Below are 20,097 nucleotides of genomic sequence, written 5' to 3' on the forward strand. Positions count from 1 at the left end.
GTTAATTGTTAAGATACCTCGAGCCAGTGTAGGCAATCATGTGACTTTTATGTGTAGGCAGTGACATCATGACATATTTACAATTTTAGGATTGGGTTTTTAATTATGATCGTACTAATAACGACGTAGATCATAATTCTACACACACTGATAAATTCCTTTAATTTCGACCTCTGGTTTGATCAGCCTTGTGGTCTTCTTATTATACGCAGTTTTAGAATGAAACGTTAATTAGAACTGCTCAGCCGTGACGTTTTCACGTCGCGAGTTGCGAAGGTGAACGTTGGAACTTGGGATGACGCTCACAACTAACTTAATGCTCTCACATGACGGATTTATTCACTATATGATCGGAAAAATGGTTGCATCCACATATTGCTTGTTTAAAAACTAAAGCACCACAAACTCGGGAATATGTAGTGGCATTGGACCATAACCACCCAATCCACAAAGCTGAACACGAGACCACTCAGAAAATAGATATCCAATATTTAACGCGGAGAAATGCCTCACGATGGAGAAGGCGCGAACAAGGAATTGAATGAATAGGGAGTTGGTCGAATGGCATGGCTCGACCATGCAGGCGTGGTCTCTGCTGAATGTTACCTTATATCTTCTATTCATATTAAATATATTGTTCCTTCTCTAGCCTAACCTTGTTCTACATCATGTATTGGTAATTGATACGATACAGTGAGTTGGTGTAGTCGATGGTGTGACTTCCACGTAAGATCTTATAGATTAGGCAGTTATATCATGGCAAATCTACAATTTTAGGATTAGGTCTATTAATAGAGCAGTACTAATATCATAGAGGACCATAGTTTTACAAATACACACACAATCCACACTAGCGTCCGCAAATTGACAGTTAGTTCTACATCTCCATTAGTGTGTAATGAACTACTTTTACCAAGAGAATGCGGTTGGTTTAATGGAAACAATTATTATTATAACCAATTGTACCAGTGATTGTTTTACTGTGCACGTATGTTTACCTATGCTAAAGACAGCCTTAGTACTACTCCATTGATTGTGACCTTTCACGGGTTCGGTTACGTTCGGCAACCACGCATGTACTCCTTTGGCATGATCTCGGTATCCTTTTGATACCACGAGATCGCCAACAAATACATCTCGACTACAGCCATCAACTGCCTTTTGATATTTAGCTTACGGGGGATTTTATCGATCAACTGGCCCGTAATCTTCTTGTAGTGCTGTTCATAGTCGACCGCGATTCGACTTCATGCTACAAGTGTTTGATGTTGTTGGTCTTGCCACTCAGTCACAGTGGTCCTGCATGTTTCGACAGGGAGTTTGAGATTGGAACGAAGTGCTGTTGCTTGGAAAATTAAGATATATATATATTATGCGTAGTGACATTTCTCACCTTTTATCCAGTGCCATTAATGAAAAATGATAGTCTCTGATAATGTATGACTATTGGATGATTCTTCCTTCTCAGAAAACGTATCACAAACACAGGGCTACCTTTGCTTCTCAGAAATATAGACTAGCATACAAAAAGTCACGGAAGATGAACCTGAAAACGTGAGTTATTTAGAACCCATCCGATTCACAAACACCATACATAGATCAACCCAAACAACTTCATTAATACTTATGATGTTGCAAGTTAATATATTTTTGAATGACAAACAGAAACTTCATGTACGTAAATTCAAATCATTCAAATCCATTAATCACTAAACGATGCTGTTTACCCTATTGCGGCTTATTAGAACATGTTCATATTTCGCTTCTCTTTAATTTTATGTTCTGTCGGCACCTTAGATCAATTTCTGCTATATTCTGCACTACATATCCTTACGATTTATTCCTCTGGCAGACTCATATACGACAAATGACTTGTTAAACAGTTTTCACGGTATTTCGAATCGCTCATATGAATATGTCATTGTATCGTCCAGAGAGTCACGACGCAAATGCATGTTATTTTTCTGTACTCTTATCAATTTGCTCATAATCACGTGCCAACAATTCCTTTTTTCTCTTCTTTACGATATTAATCTACTTCTTAACGTAAGCATGACACTTTTGTATAATGTACTGACCGCTCACGTGACAATACACTATTTGATATATTACAATTTTTCCGCTACTTATTGTTAACGTTAACCACATAACTCTTCTGTGTTGCTTTCGAAATTAGATGTCTTTTTGAAGCAAATGTACTATTTTTTACAGGAGGCTCTGTAGTTGCTGGTACTATGTCAACCCCACATTGGTTGTTGTAGCCAATTTATTTCTTATCCTCAAGCCTCAATTTGACCTTATCAATCATTCGCTTTTCAACCTTGACTGTTTTTGTATGCGAGTGTGTGTTAATTACTTGCTCTCTTCACTAAAAATCGCATCTCTTAAGGTAAATGCCTTCTTGATCCCCTTCACAACAATTCGAACAATTCTGAACCGCTTGAGGCAGTTAACCACGACTTTGGTTCAGTTATATTCGTTTCAGAGCTAGTGGTAAAAGAGAGCAAGATGAAGTGAGTTGCTTTACAATACAAGAGGTTTCTTCTAGGATCACCGTCAAAGGTTTCGCAGTGAAATAGAAGGGGAACCTATGATAACACACAGGTTAATATCCATATCGTTTTCATCGTTGTAATGTTTGGTGAATTCATGTTTCGTCAGTTTTCGAAAGTAATGAGATCAATGTAAACGCCTTTAATATTACGAAGCTGATGGAAACAGTGGTTCAGAGGATTTGGTTATACCAGTTCTTTCTCGGTTTCCCATACAATTAGTTCAATTATTACCTTATATTTATGCCTTCAGCTTCTGAGAAATTCAAACAAGAAAAGCACTTATCCATAATCAATAAGGATTGTTCACAACACGGACGTTAAACTGAAGGAACAAACGATTTCTTTCTATCTCTCTTAGAAAAAGTTTGATACTTGAAGACATTGAATGTGTGATTGCCTTGGTCAACAATCACTGCGCATTCCAAGGATCTTATGAGTCATGACAACCCCGATACTGTATAGAAGATGTGTTAATTGGTAACGTTAACTTCATTATTACTACTTGTTAGCAAGGAAAATATAACAGAATTGAATTTCGATATACACGAGGCATTTTGCTGTCGAAATGTGATAATATGCCCAGATTGTGGTGTCAGCCTTCTGAAAACAAAGTTATTGGAGCATCAGCTGGATGAGCATAGTAAAATTAAGTGTACATATTGTGACTCTTTATTTCAAGAGTCCAGTGTTTTGGAACATGAAGTATGTGTTAGAATAAAAACTTATACATATTAGTTTATATGCCCTAGACGACTTGTGGAGTGCGCTTTTTGTAACTTGGGGTGACCATAGACCTATTAGAAGACCACGAGTACACATGTGGTGCTAGGACAGAACGCTGCTCAGAATGTGGGGACTTCGTGATGCTTAAAAGCCGTCAAACTCATCGCTGTAAGAAACCCATAGGTAAAAATCGCATCTCTTAAGGTAAATGCCTTCTTGATCCCCTTCACAACAATTCGAACAATTCTGAACCGCTTGAGGCAGTTAACCACGACTTTGGTTCAGTTATATTCGTTTCAGAGCTAGTGGTAAAAGAGAGCAAGATGAAGTGAGTTGCTTTACAATACAAGAGGTTTCTTCTAGGATCACCGTCAAAGGTTTCGCAGTGAAATAGAAGGGGAACCTATGATAACACACAGGTTAATATCCATATCGTTTTCATCGTTGTAATGTTTGGTGAATTCATGTTTCGTCAGTTTTCGAAAGTAATGAGATCAATGTAAACGCCTTTAATATTACGAAGCTGATGGAAACAGTGGTTCAGAGGATTTGGTTATACCAGTTCTTTCTCGGTTTCCCATACAATTAGTTCAATTATTACCTTATATTTATGCCTTCAGCTTCTGAGAAATTCAAACAAGAAAAGCACTTATCCATAATCAATAAGGATTGTTCACAACACGGACGTTAAACTGAAGGAACAAACGATTTCTTTCTATCTCTCTTAGAAAAAGTTTGATACTTGAAGACATTGAATGTGTGATTGCCTTGGTCAACAATCACTGCGCATTCCAAGGATCTTATGAGTCATGACAACCCCGATACTGTATAGAAGATGTGTTAATTGGTAACGTTAACTTCATTATTACTACTTGTTAGCAAGGAAAATATAACAGAATTGAATTTCGATATACACGAGGCATTTTGCTGTCGAAATGTGATAATATGCCCAGATTGTGGTGTCAGCCTTCTGAAAACAAAGTTATTGGAGCATCAGCTGGATGAGCATAGTAAAATTAAGTGTACATATTGTGACTCTTTATTTCAAGAGTCCAGTGTTTTGGAACATGAAGTATGTGTTAGAATAAAAACTTATACATATTAGTTTATATGCCCTAGACGACTTGTGGAGTGCGCTTTTTGTAACTTGGGGGTGACCATAGACCTATTAGAAGACCACGAGTACACATGTGGTGCTAGGACAGAACGCTGCTCAGAATGTGGGGACTTCGTGATGCTTAAAAGCCGTCAAACTCATCGCTGTAAGAAACCCATAGGTAATTGTGAATTATATACTAATAAGAGGTTCTAGAATGTCTTACAAACCTACAGAATGTATGTATACTTTAAATCTAGTACTTCAATTTCAGGATCTCGAGAAAGACTTCTGTGTGGCGTTGAATTTGCAATATGAAGATTACATTCAAAATGTACATTCCACAACACTCCAAAAACATATAGGAAGTCAGACTGACACCTCACATCATAAAACAACTGTTGAGAGACGGTCAAATGAAAATGACGTGTAAGTTTGACGCTTCGTATTTGCCGAAATAATGTGTTGAGCTATTGGTTATTCAAAAAATTAATTCATTAGTACAACCGTAATGTCAGTACATGAGTATAGTGAAAGCGCCTCTATTAGCTTATTAACCTTTTAGTGTCTTTTTGTAAACTGCAATCTGGAGCCACGACAATTTGGATTAATAGAAGCATGAGTCCTTTCATGGTAAAAGGGATGGTATCATTTGTGTTTAAATGCTATATCTTGCCACTTATTATAAAGGATTGAATGAACAAATTAGTAATATACGGTTGCAAACATGTATTCTACCTCGTATTGTTGTGGGACGACGTCAGAAGTGTCAGTTTGAGAATTCAAACTAAAATTTATGGATTGTAGCTAAATGTAGAGCTCAGGTTGCTCTTTTTGCCGTCTTGGACTCGTCGGCTGAGTGTACATGCTTCATAGTGTTTATATTCTTACTGGTACTCAAACCAAATATTGTTGATCCTCAGCAGGAGCTTCAGTCAGTAATGTACAACGTAAGACCTGGTACACGTTTACATTAGTCCAAGTTGCCGCGGCCCATTAACATAGCGAGATAAGATTGTCACGGTTAATACCAAGCAGTAGTAGAGGTTGCAACTGTATTAGGGGTGATAAAAAAGATTGGGCGCCGAAGCTACGATCCGAGAGGTGAATATAGATCAGTGGAATAAAAAAAAGCAACTTAGGTAGTTATGAAACTTAGGATTTAAGGGAATGTAAAGAGTGAATTCACTTCTTCCATTACCAAAAAGATCGAGCTATGTCACCGGGCTTTAACTAGGTGATCTGCACCACCTATATGACTCGATTTAGCAGTAAGTGCAAGTGTAGTCAATAAGCTGGCAGAGTCTTACGTTTACGTCATACTTCTAAGATCTCTATTTTGGATCTTGTTACGTGTTACTGATTTACCGAAATCTTATTCGCTTTTCTTGTTTTAGGGATGAATGGGAGTCAAATTCGATAATACCGTGTGAATTTTGTCATTCCTGTTATTCAATAGATATGATTCATGAACATCAAGTATGTCTTTTGTTTCCATGCAAATTGTTTTGCAATTGTTAGTTGACGTTTGAGTGTAATTGAAGTTTTTTCCGTGAATTACTGCGAAATATGTGTTATTTTTTGTTGTTTATGATAGGTTCATACAGACTAAAGATAGGGTTGAACAACTTGATCTCTGGCAAAAATATGTGTCAATCTAAGTCAGCGCGTTTCTAATTCTCCAAGTAAAAGAAAATAAGAAGAAAAATCGAGTGGTTTTGGTAAAAACACATATAGTTTTGAGCAACTAAATCCAAGGAAATTTTAAGGTAAACGAACAATGCTGTAGTAGTAAAAGTTTACGAACATCAAACGCAAGGCTGTAAAGCGCACTGTCATTGCACGGAAACCCACTTAGTATCATTTACGTACTATTATATGATATAGAGCCATTTTCACTGAATGCCTTGAATGAGTTTCCATCATACTAACAACATGGTTACGATAAGTGCATAGTAAGCTCAGTCAACACTTGTTCACTCCAAGAAACGTATCATATCAGTATGTTAAAAAACGTCGAATAGTCTCTAAAAGACTATATAAAACTAGTCTATAAATTTCCTAATTGCTGATATATGTTTTACTGAGTTTTCAAGGCCTTAGGTAACCATATTCTGGCAAGCAGACTAAAATGAAGAATGTTAACCATCCAATTCGAATTTAGTGCCCTAGTGGTCTCATCCTTACCAAGAAGTTTCAGTCTTTACTTCCATAAATCACAGTGTTAAGCAGTCCTGAAACTATGATGAAACCGTTACTTAGTTTTCCAGATCATAACACTTTTTGATAAAAGTAACTCTTAAGTTATGGGGAAATGTTTGTTCTAATCTATGTTTTAATGTTTACTCTGATGAATAATTACATTCGTAGTTTACATGCAGAAACGAATATTGGCATTGATCGAATAAAGATGCGTAGTAAAACTCAAATATTATTAACATTCCTCTTTCTTTTTAGGAGAATAGGGGCTTATGATGTTCGAAATTTTAGTACTGAATCACAGGTTTGAACCTCTGTCCAACGATTTTGCCTTATACATCTAGTTAGCACTACTTTCCTATATTATTCTAGTGTGATTCATACCAGAGTAAACAAATCTATACTTGTGAAGTAGGTTACATCGATCATAGCTTACTTCAGTGTTATAACTGTATAATACTGTATTTTTACTGGTAATAAATAAATAAATTGTTATAAATGGTTACTACAGGTTTTGTGTTTACTTGAAAATGATTCATTGATGTCGGCAACAGAAGAACAGACGAATAAACCCAACGATTTATGTAATCAAGTAACTACAAATACAGAAAGAACACCGAACTCTTGTAACATTTCACAAGCAGCTGGATCCTGTGCTAACCCATCAAGTTAGTGGTTGTTCTAGTTGATTTTTAAAATATTTGCAATTTAACACTGAAAAACAATGTGATACATTACTGTCCAAACTGTTAACAATTACATCATATATATATATATATATATATATATATATATATATATATATATATATATATATAAATTTCTTACATTACAAGTACTTTCATCCAAATTTGAACGACTAGTTTTACAATAGTTGCACTCCGAATATTTATAAAGATTCCAGTGATTGAAATTCAGTTTCCTTCAATCTTCTTTTGGTATTTTGAATTATTTGAATTGTATTCTGAACTAAGAATCCCCGAAATAACGCAATTAAATCAAGAAGTACTAGATGAGCACAAACGAATGTATTGTATTTAGAATTCGAAATCAAGCATTCAACAAGTACAAAAAAATCATTAGTTAATTCTAACACCACACTTCTTTAAACTATTAACCAAATATCGAAATCCTTTGATACAAATATATAGTTCTTATATGTTCATACACTATTCTACTATTCTGCAACTCTAAACTAAAACGTGTTGTTGTATAGAGGCTTTATTGATCTGATCATAACTCAGTAGAATTCGAAATTGGAGTTTAGGTACCAAATAATTGTCAATAAGTTCAAATCATGGTAAAAGTCCATTAAAAGTCCATGACCAGAATTCACACTAAGTTAATGTAACGAAAATTACACATCCCTAATAGGTTCACAAACTATGTCAACAATGTTGAATGTGAAGTTTGTCTTATTGTAGGCATATTTCGTTTAGTGTGAAATGTGGAGAATTTGTGCTAAGATATTTATGTATGTGTACATTGATCTGATTTAAGAAAACATTTATCAATCATTCATGGCCTTAGATTGTGAAAGTTGATACACTTCACAATTGATTGATCACTGGGTGGTGATCAATGTCATGCTTGTCTAGTCCTTATTAGTGCAGATCGAATGCTATCGATCATGACTACTTCCAACTACCATCTAAATATCAATACATAGTGCCCGCAGTGTCGAGTCACCTAGACTGGTGGCCACATTGCATCATGATCGATAGCATTCGATCTGCACTAATAAGGACTAGACAAGCATGACATTGATCACCACCCACAGTGATCAATCAATTGTGATTACATCTCAGTCCTACAGGAGGTTAGTCACGGCTCGGATAGCTCAGTGGTAACGTCTCTGACTGTGAAGCTGGGTGACACGAGATCGAATCCGCCAGGGAGCACCAGTTCCCTCAAGATTACAGGTACACCTTGCTGACGAGTGCCAAGTAGCACGGAACCCGGGTCCGGGGTTTCCTGTTGACTACCTCCAACTACCATCTAAATAGTTGATACACTTAGAATTACATAATTCTGCGTAAACCTATATATCGATTATGCAATGTTTATTTAACTCACCATAGTGACCATCAGTAGGTAGTATATATTTAAACATTACTGAACCGCTTAGTTCTATAGATTGATTTTCACGTTAGTTTTTTTGAACTAGGTTTCTTTTTATCATAGATTTTAGTATTTGACAAAACTGTTAGTTATGCTTAAAAATTAACGTTACATTGTGTTTGAAAGTAGCAGAAAAAGAAATTAATAACAACTACAGCATATATATATATATATATGTTGTGGATAGACCACGTGTTACTCGTGATATACGTAAGTGGTTAAACGGCCCCAAATGCCCTGGTACGGTCAAGAGTGGGGAGAGTCCGCTCTCCCTCTCAAAATGCGCTCACATGGCCACGTGTATACAGCCACTCACACGGAAGTCCTACTCACTGCCTTCTCGCACCACTGGTGTTGTTTACGAAGTTGAGAGGACGAAAAGCGAATGTCCGGAGCTTTAAGCGGGTTGGTGGACACGGAAAGCCCACCTTGGAAGTTGGAAAACCCTGATTCTAAACCAATGATGCACATGGGCCCCAGGATCCTGAAGGAAAAAACGGCGTATGAACCAATCGTTGATGACCGGCTATCATGGGACTGCATCTTGTGACGTTACTCCACCGCCTTGTGGATCAGACCTTTAGGTCGAAGGTTCAGCGTGAGGCCCCCTAAGGAAACCACTTGCTTCGGTTTGGGCAGTATCACAGCCCTCACACAAATCAAATGAGAATTGTGTGGCGCGTATGTATATGGTGCCTCCTTGTACCAATATCTATGTGTCTAAATAAATAAAATAAATAACGTGGTTAAACGACTGTACTGATGTATTTGGTTCCGTCCGTTAAAAATATATATATCTATTTAAAACACTAACTATTATTTGTAAGTACATTTCATTGAAAACTAACACCATTTAAAAGAATCATTGGGAATAAACAGTTAGTGCAACAATGAATCTTCATTAATTGAGATGATTGGGGTATATATTACATGTCCGTAATCACTGCATACCCAAACGATTAGTTATATATTGGAGTAAAGCTGGGGGTGGACAAATTAAGACGTGATATCGACCCATGAATTCGTAAACTGTTAGACTGATCCATGAGGATATGTGTTCATTACCCAGTTGGGGTGATATGGCTCAGAAATGGTGGTAATGGCACTGATTCATTCACTTTTTCCATCCCCTTAGATCTTGAGTTTTAAAATGACCTTATTCTTTTTATTCCACAGATTTATGCTTTTTTATGGAATCATAATACATATACCTCGTCTCTTCTACTACCGTTGACAGTCTTACTACTTCGTCAACTTTGGTTTTTGGCTTGAAAATTTCATCTTAATGTGCTGATATGGCATAGAAACTTGAACTGACGCATGTGTTTCAGTAATCAATTCCATGTATGGATGAATTAGTGCTCCTTGAATATGTCATCGGTTCTCTAGTTATCATTATTTAACGTATAAATTACTATTCAAGTTAGGTGTATCAAAAATAAAGTAATTATTCTACTGATGACATGAAGTACTTGACACAATTGTACCAGCAACGCACTAGATGAAGAGAAATAGCAATATTATGGAGGAATAGGAGAGAAGAAAACTTTGGAAATGAAAAAATTAAGAACCAGTAGAAATTCCGTGTAAGTGAAACACAACAAAGGTTTTTTAGTCTAAATGTGGATCATGCTGTTTACAGCAGAATTCCCGTTGGTTCCCAATAAAACCTGTCTATCTAGGTCTCCTGCTACTGATGATAATTAAGGTTCCTTCTAAAGATTCAAGATGGAAAAACGGATACTAATGTAACACAGATATTCTTGACTTTACTACACTTTAAGGTAAACTGACTTCCACGAGTTCCCGGCGTCGTCAAATAACTGGCTCACTATAACCTCATTTTCAAAACTTTCTATTATTAGTTTTTAACTACTCATGTTTATCCAGTAGTATGCAGCGTCATGCTTAAATTGATACACATTAGCCTGACCCAAAATTATGCTAAGTTTGAGGTTGTGTAAGCTTAGGCTCTGTCATTAATCTATGATTTTAGCACCTGACAAAGAAAATCATGGATTTTTTCTTGGGATTTTCCAAATTTCGGGAAATTTACATCAATGGATCTGTGTAAAATGTATCGAATTTTATTATTATTATTATTGTCATTATTATTACTATTATTATTAATGGCTTTATTCAATATTATTTAGGTGTTTGTTGAGATTGTTAAATTTCTTATTTTATATCGCTTAACCAGTGGGATTCAACCTTGCCGAACATAAGAAAAGTATCGTCGACGGGATTAGATGGTGGGCATACAGCATCGCAAATTAAGTGAAGTTAGACATTTGATACACTGGTTGTTGCCTCAGTGATCTAAAGGTTAGGCTCTTTCCGTAAATCCTGAAAGTTCTGGGTCTGATCCCTGGGGGGTTTCACTACAGAGGTTGAGTCCTATACTAGAAAAAAACAGCTGTCAAGTGCTTCCTGGTTTTTAACGGTTGTTTCAATAAAATCAGTTCTTGATGTAAACTTTAATGTATCTAACAGTTAACATTATGGTGATTGACTCAATTTTTACCTATAACTTCACCGCTGACTTTCATTATCTTTGTATGTGTTCTTTTCCTTTTCCTTCTTTAATGTTATTGTCATTCCGTTTTTTTCGTTATATATTGTAGAAGCGTGTAACTAATTAATCTAACGACCCCTTTCTGTAATTATATTCATAGTGCCGGTAGCAGCTGTTTATTTCTTAAATGAAGTAGAAATATGTATTTTTGTAATTTGTATACGAAAACTTTAAATACAAAACTCAGCGATCAAATGCACATAGGATTCAAGTTGCCATGCCTCATATTGGCACGGTAGCAGGGAGATTAGTTAACAAAGATGAGTGACAGAGGAGAAGCAATAATTTACGATTGATTGATCACCAATGTCGTATTTATTAAGTCCATTAGTAATGCCCAAATTCTGTCGATCGAATTGCAACGCGACCACCTGTAATCAATCAATTGAAACTATCTCAGTCCTACAAGAGCTTAATAGCGACTTGAACAGCGCACTGGTACCGTCTCAGAATATAAAGCTAGGTTAGAGAAACTTGAATTTCACGGTGAGAACCAATTTCCTGAAGATTGCAGGTACCCCTGGTTGAATACCTCTAATCACCTAACATTGGAATAAACCATTTCAAATCTTTTGGCAAACTAAACATGCTGAATAATTTACGAAATAATATAGTCAAAATTTGGTAGATAAGAGAATGAATACAGCTACGGCAAGTTGAGACCATATTACTTAAGGTCTGTAAATGTACAATACGATTATTCAGCATATCATAGTCGACAGGATTCACTTCAATATGTTATGGTTTCTCTATAAATGCTATACCTTCATATGGTCGCCCTTAGCTTTATTTGATCTCCTCCTATGCCTGTGGTGTATGCTACTTGTGTTGACACATATAAGCAGTATATTAGCACCAATTGGAAGTAGGAAGCCTGCGATCAGGAGATTGAAAAGACTAAAATGAAGTGAAGAGAGAAGAAAACTAAAAGCAATCAAGATGACAGCAGGACTGAAGGAACAATCAAGTTTGTCAGAAACAATTCAAAGAAGTGCAAATGATGTTCTGAATGTATAGTTTTCACATTTTACTAAATCACAGAGCAATCACATAACTATCGGTACCAGCAAAAGGTCTCAACAGATTGTTACTGAACCGGATGAAAGATTCGGTAGACGTCCAAACTAAGTTCTATCTAAGGAGGAAATTGGGAAAAGCGCTTGCCTGGAATCCTGAAGGGACACGGAAAAGAGAAAGACCGAAGGATACACTACGTCGAGAAGGATGAATATGGACTGGGAAGGATTGCCCAAGATAAAGTTGGATGGAGAATGCTGGTGAACAGTCTATTCATTAAGCAATAAATCGGTCATCCCACTAAATCTTCGTTCACTACATGTCAATCATTATCAAATGTCGTGGTAGGCAGGAGCTGGGCATGCATAATATATTTCAGCATCTTAGTTAATCAATTTTTCCAATAATAATCTAACATCAGCATTAATTATCTACTTTTTAAACCAAACGTGAATAATGCTTTTAAGTCCTCTGTCATCAAATATTTACAACTTTTGATTTCACTGATTGAAATCACGAGTCAATTGAAGCTAGACCACCATGGAAAAGCCGGAAGCACTGGACGGCCGTTTCGTCCTAGTATGGGACTCCTCAGCAGTGCGTATCCACGATCTCGTCCAGTGCTTCCAGGTTTTTCATGGTGGTCTAGCTTTAATTGACTCATGATTTCAATCTGTGAAAGTACTATATTGATTATTAAATTCTTAGTTAGATTGTATCAATTTTGTTACTTGTTAATTATTGACTATCTTATCTATTCTAGTGATCAATTCTATAAAAGTACAATCTAAAAAGTTTCCTTCCACATCCCAACAATTAAAATCAACCAATAGAAAATCTGTTCAATGTTCTACATCATCAACATCCTCGTCATCATCATTAACATTACCACAAAACAATACAAAACATATTAAAACTTCAATGAATCCATTTTCTTCTTCCAGAATAAATAACAAAACTATTTCAATGAATAAGAATAAAGATCCTTTAAAATTAGTAAATAATCCATCTAAAAATTGTTTTATCACTAAAACTGTAAATCATTCACTTGATTCGAATTCATCATTAAATTTACAAAAGATGAAGAAAAATAATACAATAAAGTCTAAAGGTTTTTCTAAGTAGGATTGAATGAATAAGTCAAAGAAAATGATGATGGAATAAATTGTCAATGGATTTTAGAAATTGATTTTGTTCATTCAATCATTTAAATGATCATTCTATTTACTTCAAACAAATCCAATATATGTTTCCTTCTAGTACATCAGATTTCCTTGATATTATAATAATTTCAATAGTTTAGATCATGAGTCAATTGAAGCTAGACTAATATGGAATACTTGGAAACATTGGACAGTGAGAGATTGATAGGTCATAAGTTTGAATCTCGCAAGGCAAGATTGTGAATATGCACTGCTGAGTAGTAGTCCCATAATAGGACGAAATGACCGTCTAGTGCTTCCACGTTTTTCATGTTAGTCTAGCTTTAATTAACTATTCATGATTTCAACTATTGAAATTATAATAAGGTTTTTTGATTAAAATAAATTCATTGTCTTATTTCAAAGCTTTTTGTTAGGTCCCGATAAACATAATGAATGGTAACTTTGGGATCCTTTTATGGACCAATACTAAATGTATATTTTTATCGTTTAATTATTAAATAACAAAACTATTCATATTCATGTTCTTCTTATTACAAGCTTTATTTTGACCTATTAACCATTATTATACGTTTGTTTATTAGTTACTGCCTCCCGCATTCACAGCCACATTTGGGCAAATTTTGTACAAATGTTATTTTCTATTTTATGGTACGTTGTGGTTGGTTTGTGTTATGTCTTTAAGTTGGGTCGATTTTTACCCTGTGCTAATTGTTGTGTCCTTGACTGGAAAATTAGAGAGCAGCGTATTTATCGATCGATTCAATGACACGTAAACACGTACGGACGGCCTAGAGTCTCGATTGGTCCCACTTCCTTGTCTAGCCCAGTCAGTTGAGTCCAGAACACAAGTCACAGCCTCGGAGATATGAATCATGATATTTCAAACATACTTTGTTTATATACCAATCAAGCATACCACATCGTACCATAAGATAGAAAACAACATTTTGTACAATATTCAACAAGTGAACAGATATCGACCAATAGGAAATGTCCATTTAAAGTCCAAGGACACCATTGGACTTAACATGATAATTATTGGTCTATTCCTCCGCATCCACAACAGTTTGATTGGTATATAAACTCAGTATGTTTGAAATATGATGATTCATATCGCAGAGGCTCGGATTGATGTTCAGGGCTTAACTGGCTGGGCTAGGCGGAAGGTAGGGCCAATCAAGACTCTAGGCTGCTTATACGGGTTTACGCGTCCTTGATCCGATCGATAAATCACTGCTCTCTAATCGGCGGTCACAAGTTATAACACTTTCTCTTATCATTTTCAAATAACTTAAAATTATAAATAGTCGTATGTTTCTAAACAAAGTTTTGATATTACTTAATCCTTGATATTCTTGACGTTTTATTGTGAGAATTTGTGTATGATGGAGTTCAGATATGTCAATGTAGTTAAATTTTTATCATCGATAATATTAGATGGTCATTATACAGTGTTACAAATAATTGAAATTGATAGTGTACTATTGACAGCTGACCGAGTGCCTTTAATGATGAAACTGTAAGGTCGTGATTTCAACTCATGATGAAATTGTGGGTGCCTACTTTTAAGTAATCCCAAAATAGGTCGAAACAGATGTTCCTAGTTTTCAATAATACCCAGCCAAGATCAATCTGCTGCGAATGCAATCTACAAATTCATAATTCCATTTTTTTCATTGTCTCATTGTTACTATTTTTGATGGAATTTTGATTGATCTTAGTTGGGATATGTGGTTCCTATGTGGGTTGCCTTGATATAACCATTATGTCTCAAGCCTTTGTACAGTATAATGGAGTTTGGTTTGGGATGTTCTGGGTTTAAACCATTAAGTAAATATCAACCCTGAAATGAGGGTACATCCAATTAACAATCTCCAAATACGAATTGCATTGCTAGACACATCCCATCTATCCTTGAAATTCATGTCACTTCAGCTGATATTAAGTGGTCCTGGTATCTGACTTCATTTGGATTGTATGAATGATTGTAATCAAAATATACATGTCGCCAATATCCGCATACATTTATCGACCTAACTCGTGTTAGTGAATAACGGAATTAAATAAGTGAAATACGAGAATGGATTTTTGCATACGCATATTTCGTACAATTGTTAATCGGAAACCGAAGCAAAATGAAATGATGCGCGATGGAGAATGTGAGTGAACCAACTCGATTTAACCAAGCATGTATCAATATTTATAGTCGAACAACTAGGTGAATCTCGCTCCAAAATCCAAAACTTGTTATTCTAAATCTGATTGATTCGTCTATTAATTGTAGTCTTTCCGAGGATTTAATGTTTATTCTATGTATGTAAATATATATTCTCAAAATTCCTTTCTATAAAACAATGAGTTATTTTATTTTAAACAGTTATTTCACAATGCAGCTATAAAAGTACTCGTAATAAAAGGTACAAATACTTGCCGAAAAAAGAAATTCGTAGAGAATTACATATATCCTAATTTCATAGACTCAGTCAGCTAAAACGTAGGACCAGGCACATTTATGCATCGGTCCAACTTGCCATACCTTATTAACACAATAAGGGGAACATCGGATTCATAAAAGTTGTTCATTCAGAGGTGGTAATATATAAGAGAACGATGCATATAAGGATATAGTACAGGAAGAAAAAATTAGTTCGTAGAAATAAAGATATGAAGTGATTTTAATCTCTTAGTTGCCCATACCGTGGAAGGGTTCTTCTGGAGATACCTGAAAAGGAAATTGGATTAGGAGTGGTCTTACTGACTTGAGAGCGTGACCGCAGTGCCCAAGGGACAACTGCTTGAGGTTGGTCACACACGACCTTTTTATGAGTAATTTTTGTGCTAGCTCTGCACTTGTTGAAACCTTACCGCCGGAGACGGATATCCGTGGGATAAGGCGAGGTGTGCATTTTTAGGGTAGACCCTTTCTAACCCCATTCGTCCTTGTGGGAAGGCAGCATCGCTGCTATGCTGGTTGTCTGAAGGAAACACCTTACTGTTGCCACACCTCTGTATAGTCAGCAGTACGACTTCGCCTTCGGACTTTGAGTTTGTTGCTTTTAGTCTTACCGCTCTTCAACCGACCTGTCTGGTATGGTAGGGCCTTGAGGAACGGTTGTTCCAGCCAGTATAGCTCGGTTGCTTCATCAAGATAGGCAAGCCCGACCACCACCTCAAGGTAGCAACAACGGTCGGGTATAGATTATATATTTGATTTTTGACAGTTGAGCATTTTTCTCAAGCTTTCCAAGTTGAAGTACTTTTTCAGTTTTTTTTGAAAAATGAAATTTTCAACACTTTAATTATGATTATGTAACAAATTGTTTGTACATCTGTGCATTGCAACAATTTATATCACTTATCATATTGTTAGTATGGTTTCCATTATTCATTTTTCATGTCAGTCTGGGATGCCATTTCAATTGTACTAAAAGACAGTAACTATCCAAGACTAGTTCCTTAGTAGTGGTCAGTTACAACTCCTTTCTATTAAACTATCAATTTTCGTTAAAATACAATTATTATATTAGCTGTTCCCATTTGCTCTGTGAACATAGACGTTTGTCATTTTGTTGGAGGCTGTCGACTGAAAGCTCATTAATTAGCTTACTTACCAGCTGAGACAATTCATCTTTAAAAATAGATTCACCGATAAGAGAACTCTTCAATGAACTAATCTTTCTTATTTAACATATTAAAACACTCAAGATTGACAAGCGAATAATTAAAAACATCAAAATGCCAAGACTGTATTTCGACAAATGGATGAACAAATTTCGCACCAAAATCTGAGACCTGTTATGCTAAATCAGATTGGTTCGTTCATAAATTGTAGTTTCACCGAATAAATAAATTAGCCTGTTCGGAAGTTAGAATAGGCTATGTGAGTCTAACATAGCACTACAATAACACTACAGAAAACCTCCACTTGATCTCTATAAGGCTCTATTATTTTGAATACATAATTTTTATTTTGCAACACAATGAAATACATCATTTTTCGATCAAATAAACAACAAAATTATATACTATAAAAAAGTGCAGTGGCTGGTCTTAAGCCGAGCCCACATAGCTTATTATAGCTTCCGAACAAGACAGTTTATCCATTCTTCTCAGGCTACATCATGACGTTATTATTATTCACATATCAACTCTGACTTTACATGAACGTCTCTGTGTATACATCCTATCTTACTCATCGCATGTCTGTAGCTTATTTTGTGTGACTATAAATATTGATTAAATCGAGTTGGCCCATACAACTTCTCCACTGTGCGCCATCCTGTTTCACTTTCTCTTCTCCTTAACTACGTCTCTCTGATTATCTGTTCCGATCAATAACTGTACAATATATATGTATTATAAAATTCATTCTCCTATTTGACTTATTGAATTCTATTATTCACTAATGCGATCTAAGTCGATCATTATATACAAGGATTGACAACAGCAAACATTCATACAATCTAATTGTAGTCAGATCTCGAGCCACCTTAGGAAGAAAAAACAAAAAGGAAATAAGATTATTCACCTGGTATTTTTGCTTGTATCTTCCCATTGAGGTTTAAGACTGCGATTGATCAGTCTGTAGCTGAATGGATAACGCGATGGCGTTTGAAGCGAATGGTACTGGGTTCCAGTCCAAGAGTGAACATCAACTCTGAGATGCAGGTACATCAAGCTGACGAGTCCCAAATAAGACGTAACGCGCGTCCTTGATTCCACTGCTAGCCACTATCCATCTTTACTTGGAAATAAGATTAATTCAGTTAAAAAGGAAATAATACCATTATTAATTTTGATAAAATATTACATTTAATTAGAATAAAATTAAAATAAATCAATGTAGCGTGACAATAGATTAATAGTTAAGAGTAAATATAGTTCTTATCAAAGTTACCCCAGAAAATAATAATTATGATCTTACTAGAGATTTTATTTCTTTTCTTTTTATCTAATTCAATTATTTGAATGAAGTAGAAATGATCAATTTAGAAATTGTCTAAAGTAAAATTTTTAAAAAAGAATTTATTCTTAGACTATATATAGTTTTAATGAATATATTAGATAACATTAAGCAAGACTGCATGGAGGACAGTTGACAAACTCGTTTGAAGTAATGATCGATGCCAGCCAAGGTTGCTTACTCTCACCCTTTCTGTTTCTCCTGGTGATCGACTGGTTCAACATCTGAAGGGAAACATAGGATACAGTGGACATCTATGATGCGGTTGGACGATCTAGACTTCGCAGATTATTTGGCTCTTCTATTGCACACTCAACAACAAACGCAGGAGAAGACGACCAGTGTAGCAGCATCCTCAGTAGCAGTAGGTCTCTATACACAAAGAGAAAAGCGAGATTCTCCGATACAACACCGCATGCAACAATCGAATCACACTTGACGTAGAAGCTGTGGACATTTACATAACTGGGCAGCATCATTTATGAACACGGTGGATCTGATGCAGATGTGAAGACGCGGATCGGAAAAGCAAGAGCAGCATATTTACAACTGAGGAACATCTGGAACTCAAAACAACTGTCAACCAACACCAAGGTCATGATTTTCAATACAAATGTCAACACAGTTCTACTGTATGGGGCGGAAACCTGGAGAACTACGAGAGCCATCATCCAGAGGATAGAAGTGTTTATTAACAGTTGTCTACACAAAATACTTCGGATCTGTTGGCCGGACACTATTAGCAACAACCTACTGTGGGAGAGAACAAACCAGATCCCAGTTGAGGAGGTAATCAGTAAGAAGCGCTGAGAGTAGATAGGACACACAATGAGGAAGGTATCTAACTACGTTACAAGACAAGTCCTCACTTGGAATCCTCAAGGAAAAAGGAGGAGTGGAATACAAAAGAACACATTACGCCGGTAAATGGAGATAGATATGAGAAAAATGAACAAGAATTGGATGGAACTAGAAAGGAAGGCCCAGGACAGAGTGTGTTAGAGAATGCTGGTCGGTGGCCTATGCTCCGTTGTCAGTCACAGGCGTAAGTAAGTAATTAAGTAAGATTACTTATTTAAGTTTATTAAATGTCATTGTAAATTGATAATGAATGATTCATGAAATTTTAACAGTTGAAATCAGGAGTAGTTAATTGAAGTTAGATCATTATGAAAAACCTGAAAGCAATAAATGACCGTTTCGTTGTATTGTAAGACTTCTTAGCAGTGGACATTCAAGATCCCGCATCGAGGGATTCTAATCTAGGATTTATCAGTCTTGCGCGCGCAAACGCTTAACTTGTAGACCATTGAGACGGCCAACATCCAACGGTGTTAATGTCTAACTTCAAATAATCCATGAAATTGAGCGATACATCCAATACTGTCTTTAGTGAGTTGCTATTTCACAACAGACCCGGTTGAACTCCAGTGGTCGTTGTTTCTCACTAGAACTCCAGGAAATACCTCTTGAAGCTAGTCACTGATGAGCGTACGCTGATTAGTATCAGAAGGGCTTTTTGTTGATATTATAGTAATTTCAATAGTTGAGATCATCAGTCAATTGAAGCTATTCTTATTATTAACTTTGTATAAATAGCTTATTTAGTATCACATCAAAGTCACATGTAATAAAATGATAATTTCAACTCTTAAAATAAGTTTATAATAAACTTGATCAAG

The 20,097-nt window shown here is 35.8% G+C and overlaps 1 protein-coding gene across 3 annotated transcripts; it reads left to right on the forward strand.

Annotated features, from left to right (window-relative positions):
* Window positions 1–1,035: 1,035 nt before the first annotated feature.
* Window positions 1,036–14,774, forward strand: TRAFD1 (TRAF-type zinc finger domain containing 1). 3 transcript variants are annotated; one of them, XM_051215507.1, is made up of 9 exons: window positions 1,036–2,513; window positions 2,549–3,032; window positions 3,065–3,257; window positions 4,384–4,555; window positions 4,591–4,613; window positions 4,649–4,803; window positions 5,772–5,853; window positions 7,085–7,241; window positions 13,050–14,774. In XM_051215507.1, exons 2-9 carry the CDS (start codon window positions 2,995–2,997, stop codon window positions 13,409–13,411), a joined length of 1,182 nt encoding a protein of 393 aa, XP_051066027.1. In that variant the 5' UTR covers window positions 1,036–2,513; window positions 2,549–2,994; the 3' UTR covers window positions 13,412–14,774. The 3 variants fall into 3 exon arrangements, with proteins under 3 accessions (XP_051066027.1, XP_051066029.1, XP_051066028.1); XM_051215509.1 differs by lacking the exons at window positions 1,036–2,513; window positions 2,549–3,032; window positions 3,065–3,257 and adding an exon at window positions 4,029–4,125 and having other exon boundaries at window positions 4,158–4,555; XM_051215508.1 differs by lacking the exons at window positions 1,036–2,513; window positions 2,549–3,032; window positions 3,065–3,257 and adding exons at window positions 4,029–4,125; window positions 4,158–4,350 and having other exon boundaries at window positions 4,384–4,613.
* Window positions 14,775–20,097: the final 5,323 nt, after the last annotated feature.

The sequence above is a fragment of the Schistosoma haematobium genome, chromosome 4 (genome assembly GCF_000699445.3).
Source record: "Schistosoma haematobium chromosome 4, whole genome shotgun sequence".
NCBI lineage: Eukaryota > Metazoa > Platyhelminthes > Trematoda > Strigeidida > Schistosomatidae > Schistosoma > Schistosoma haematobium.

Coding starts and splice junctions, on each gene's coding strand:
- TRAFD1 (XM_051215507.1), top strand. CDS start 2,995: ATGACAACCCCGATACTGTATAGAAGATGTGTTAATTG. Junction 4,614..4,648: donor GTCTTACAAACCTACAGAAT/GTATGTATACTT, acceptor CTTCAATTTCAG/GATCTCGAGAAAGACTTCTG. Junction 7,242..13,049: donor ATCCTGTGCTAACCCATCAA/GTTAGTGGTTGT, acceptor TATCTATTCTAG/TGATCAATTCTATAAAAGTA.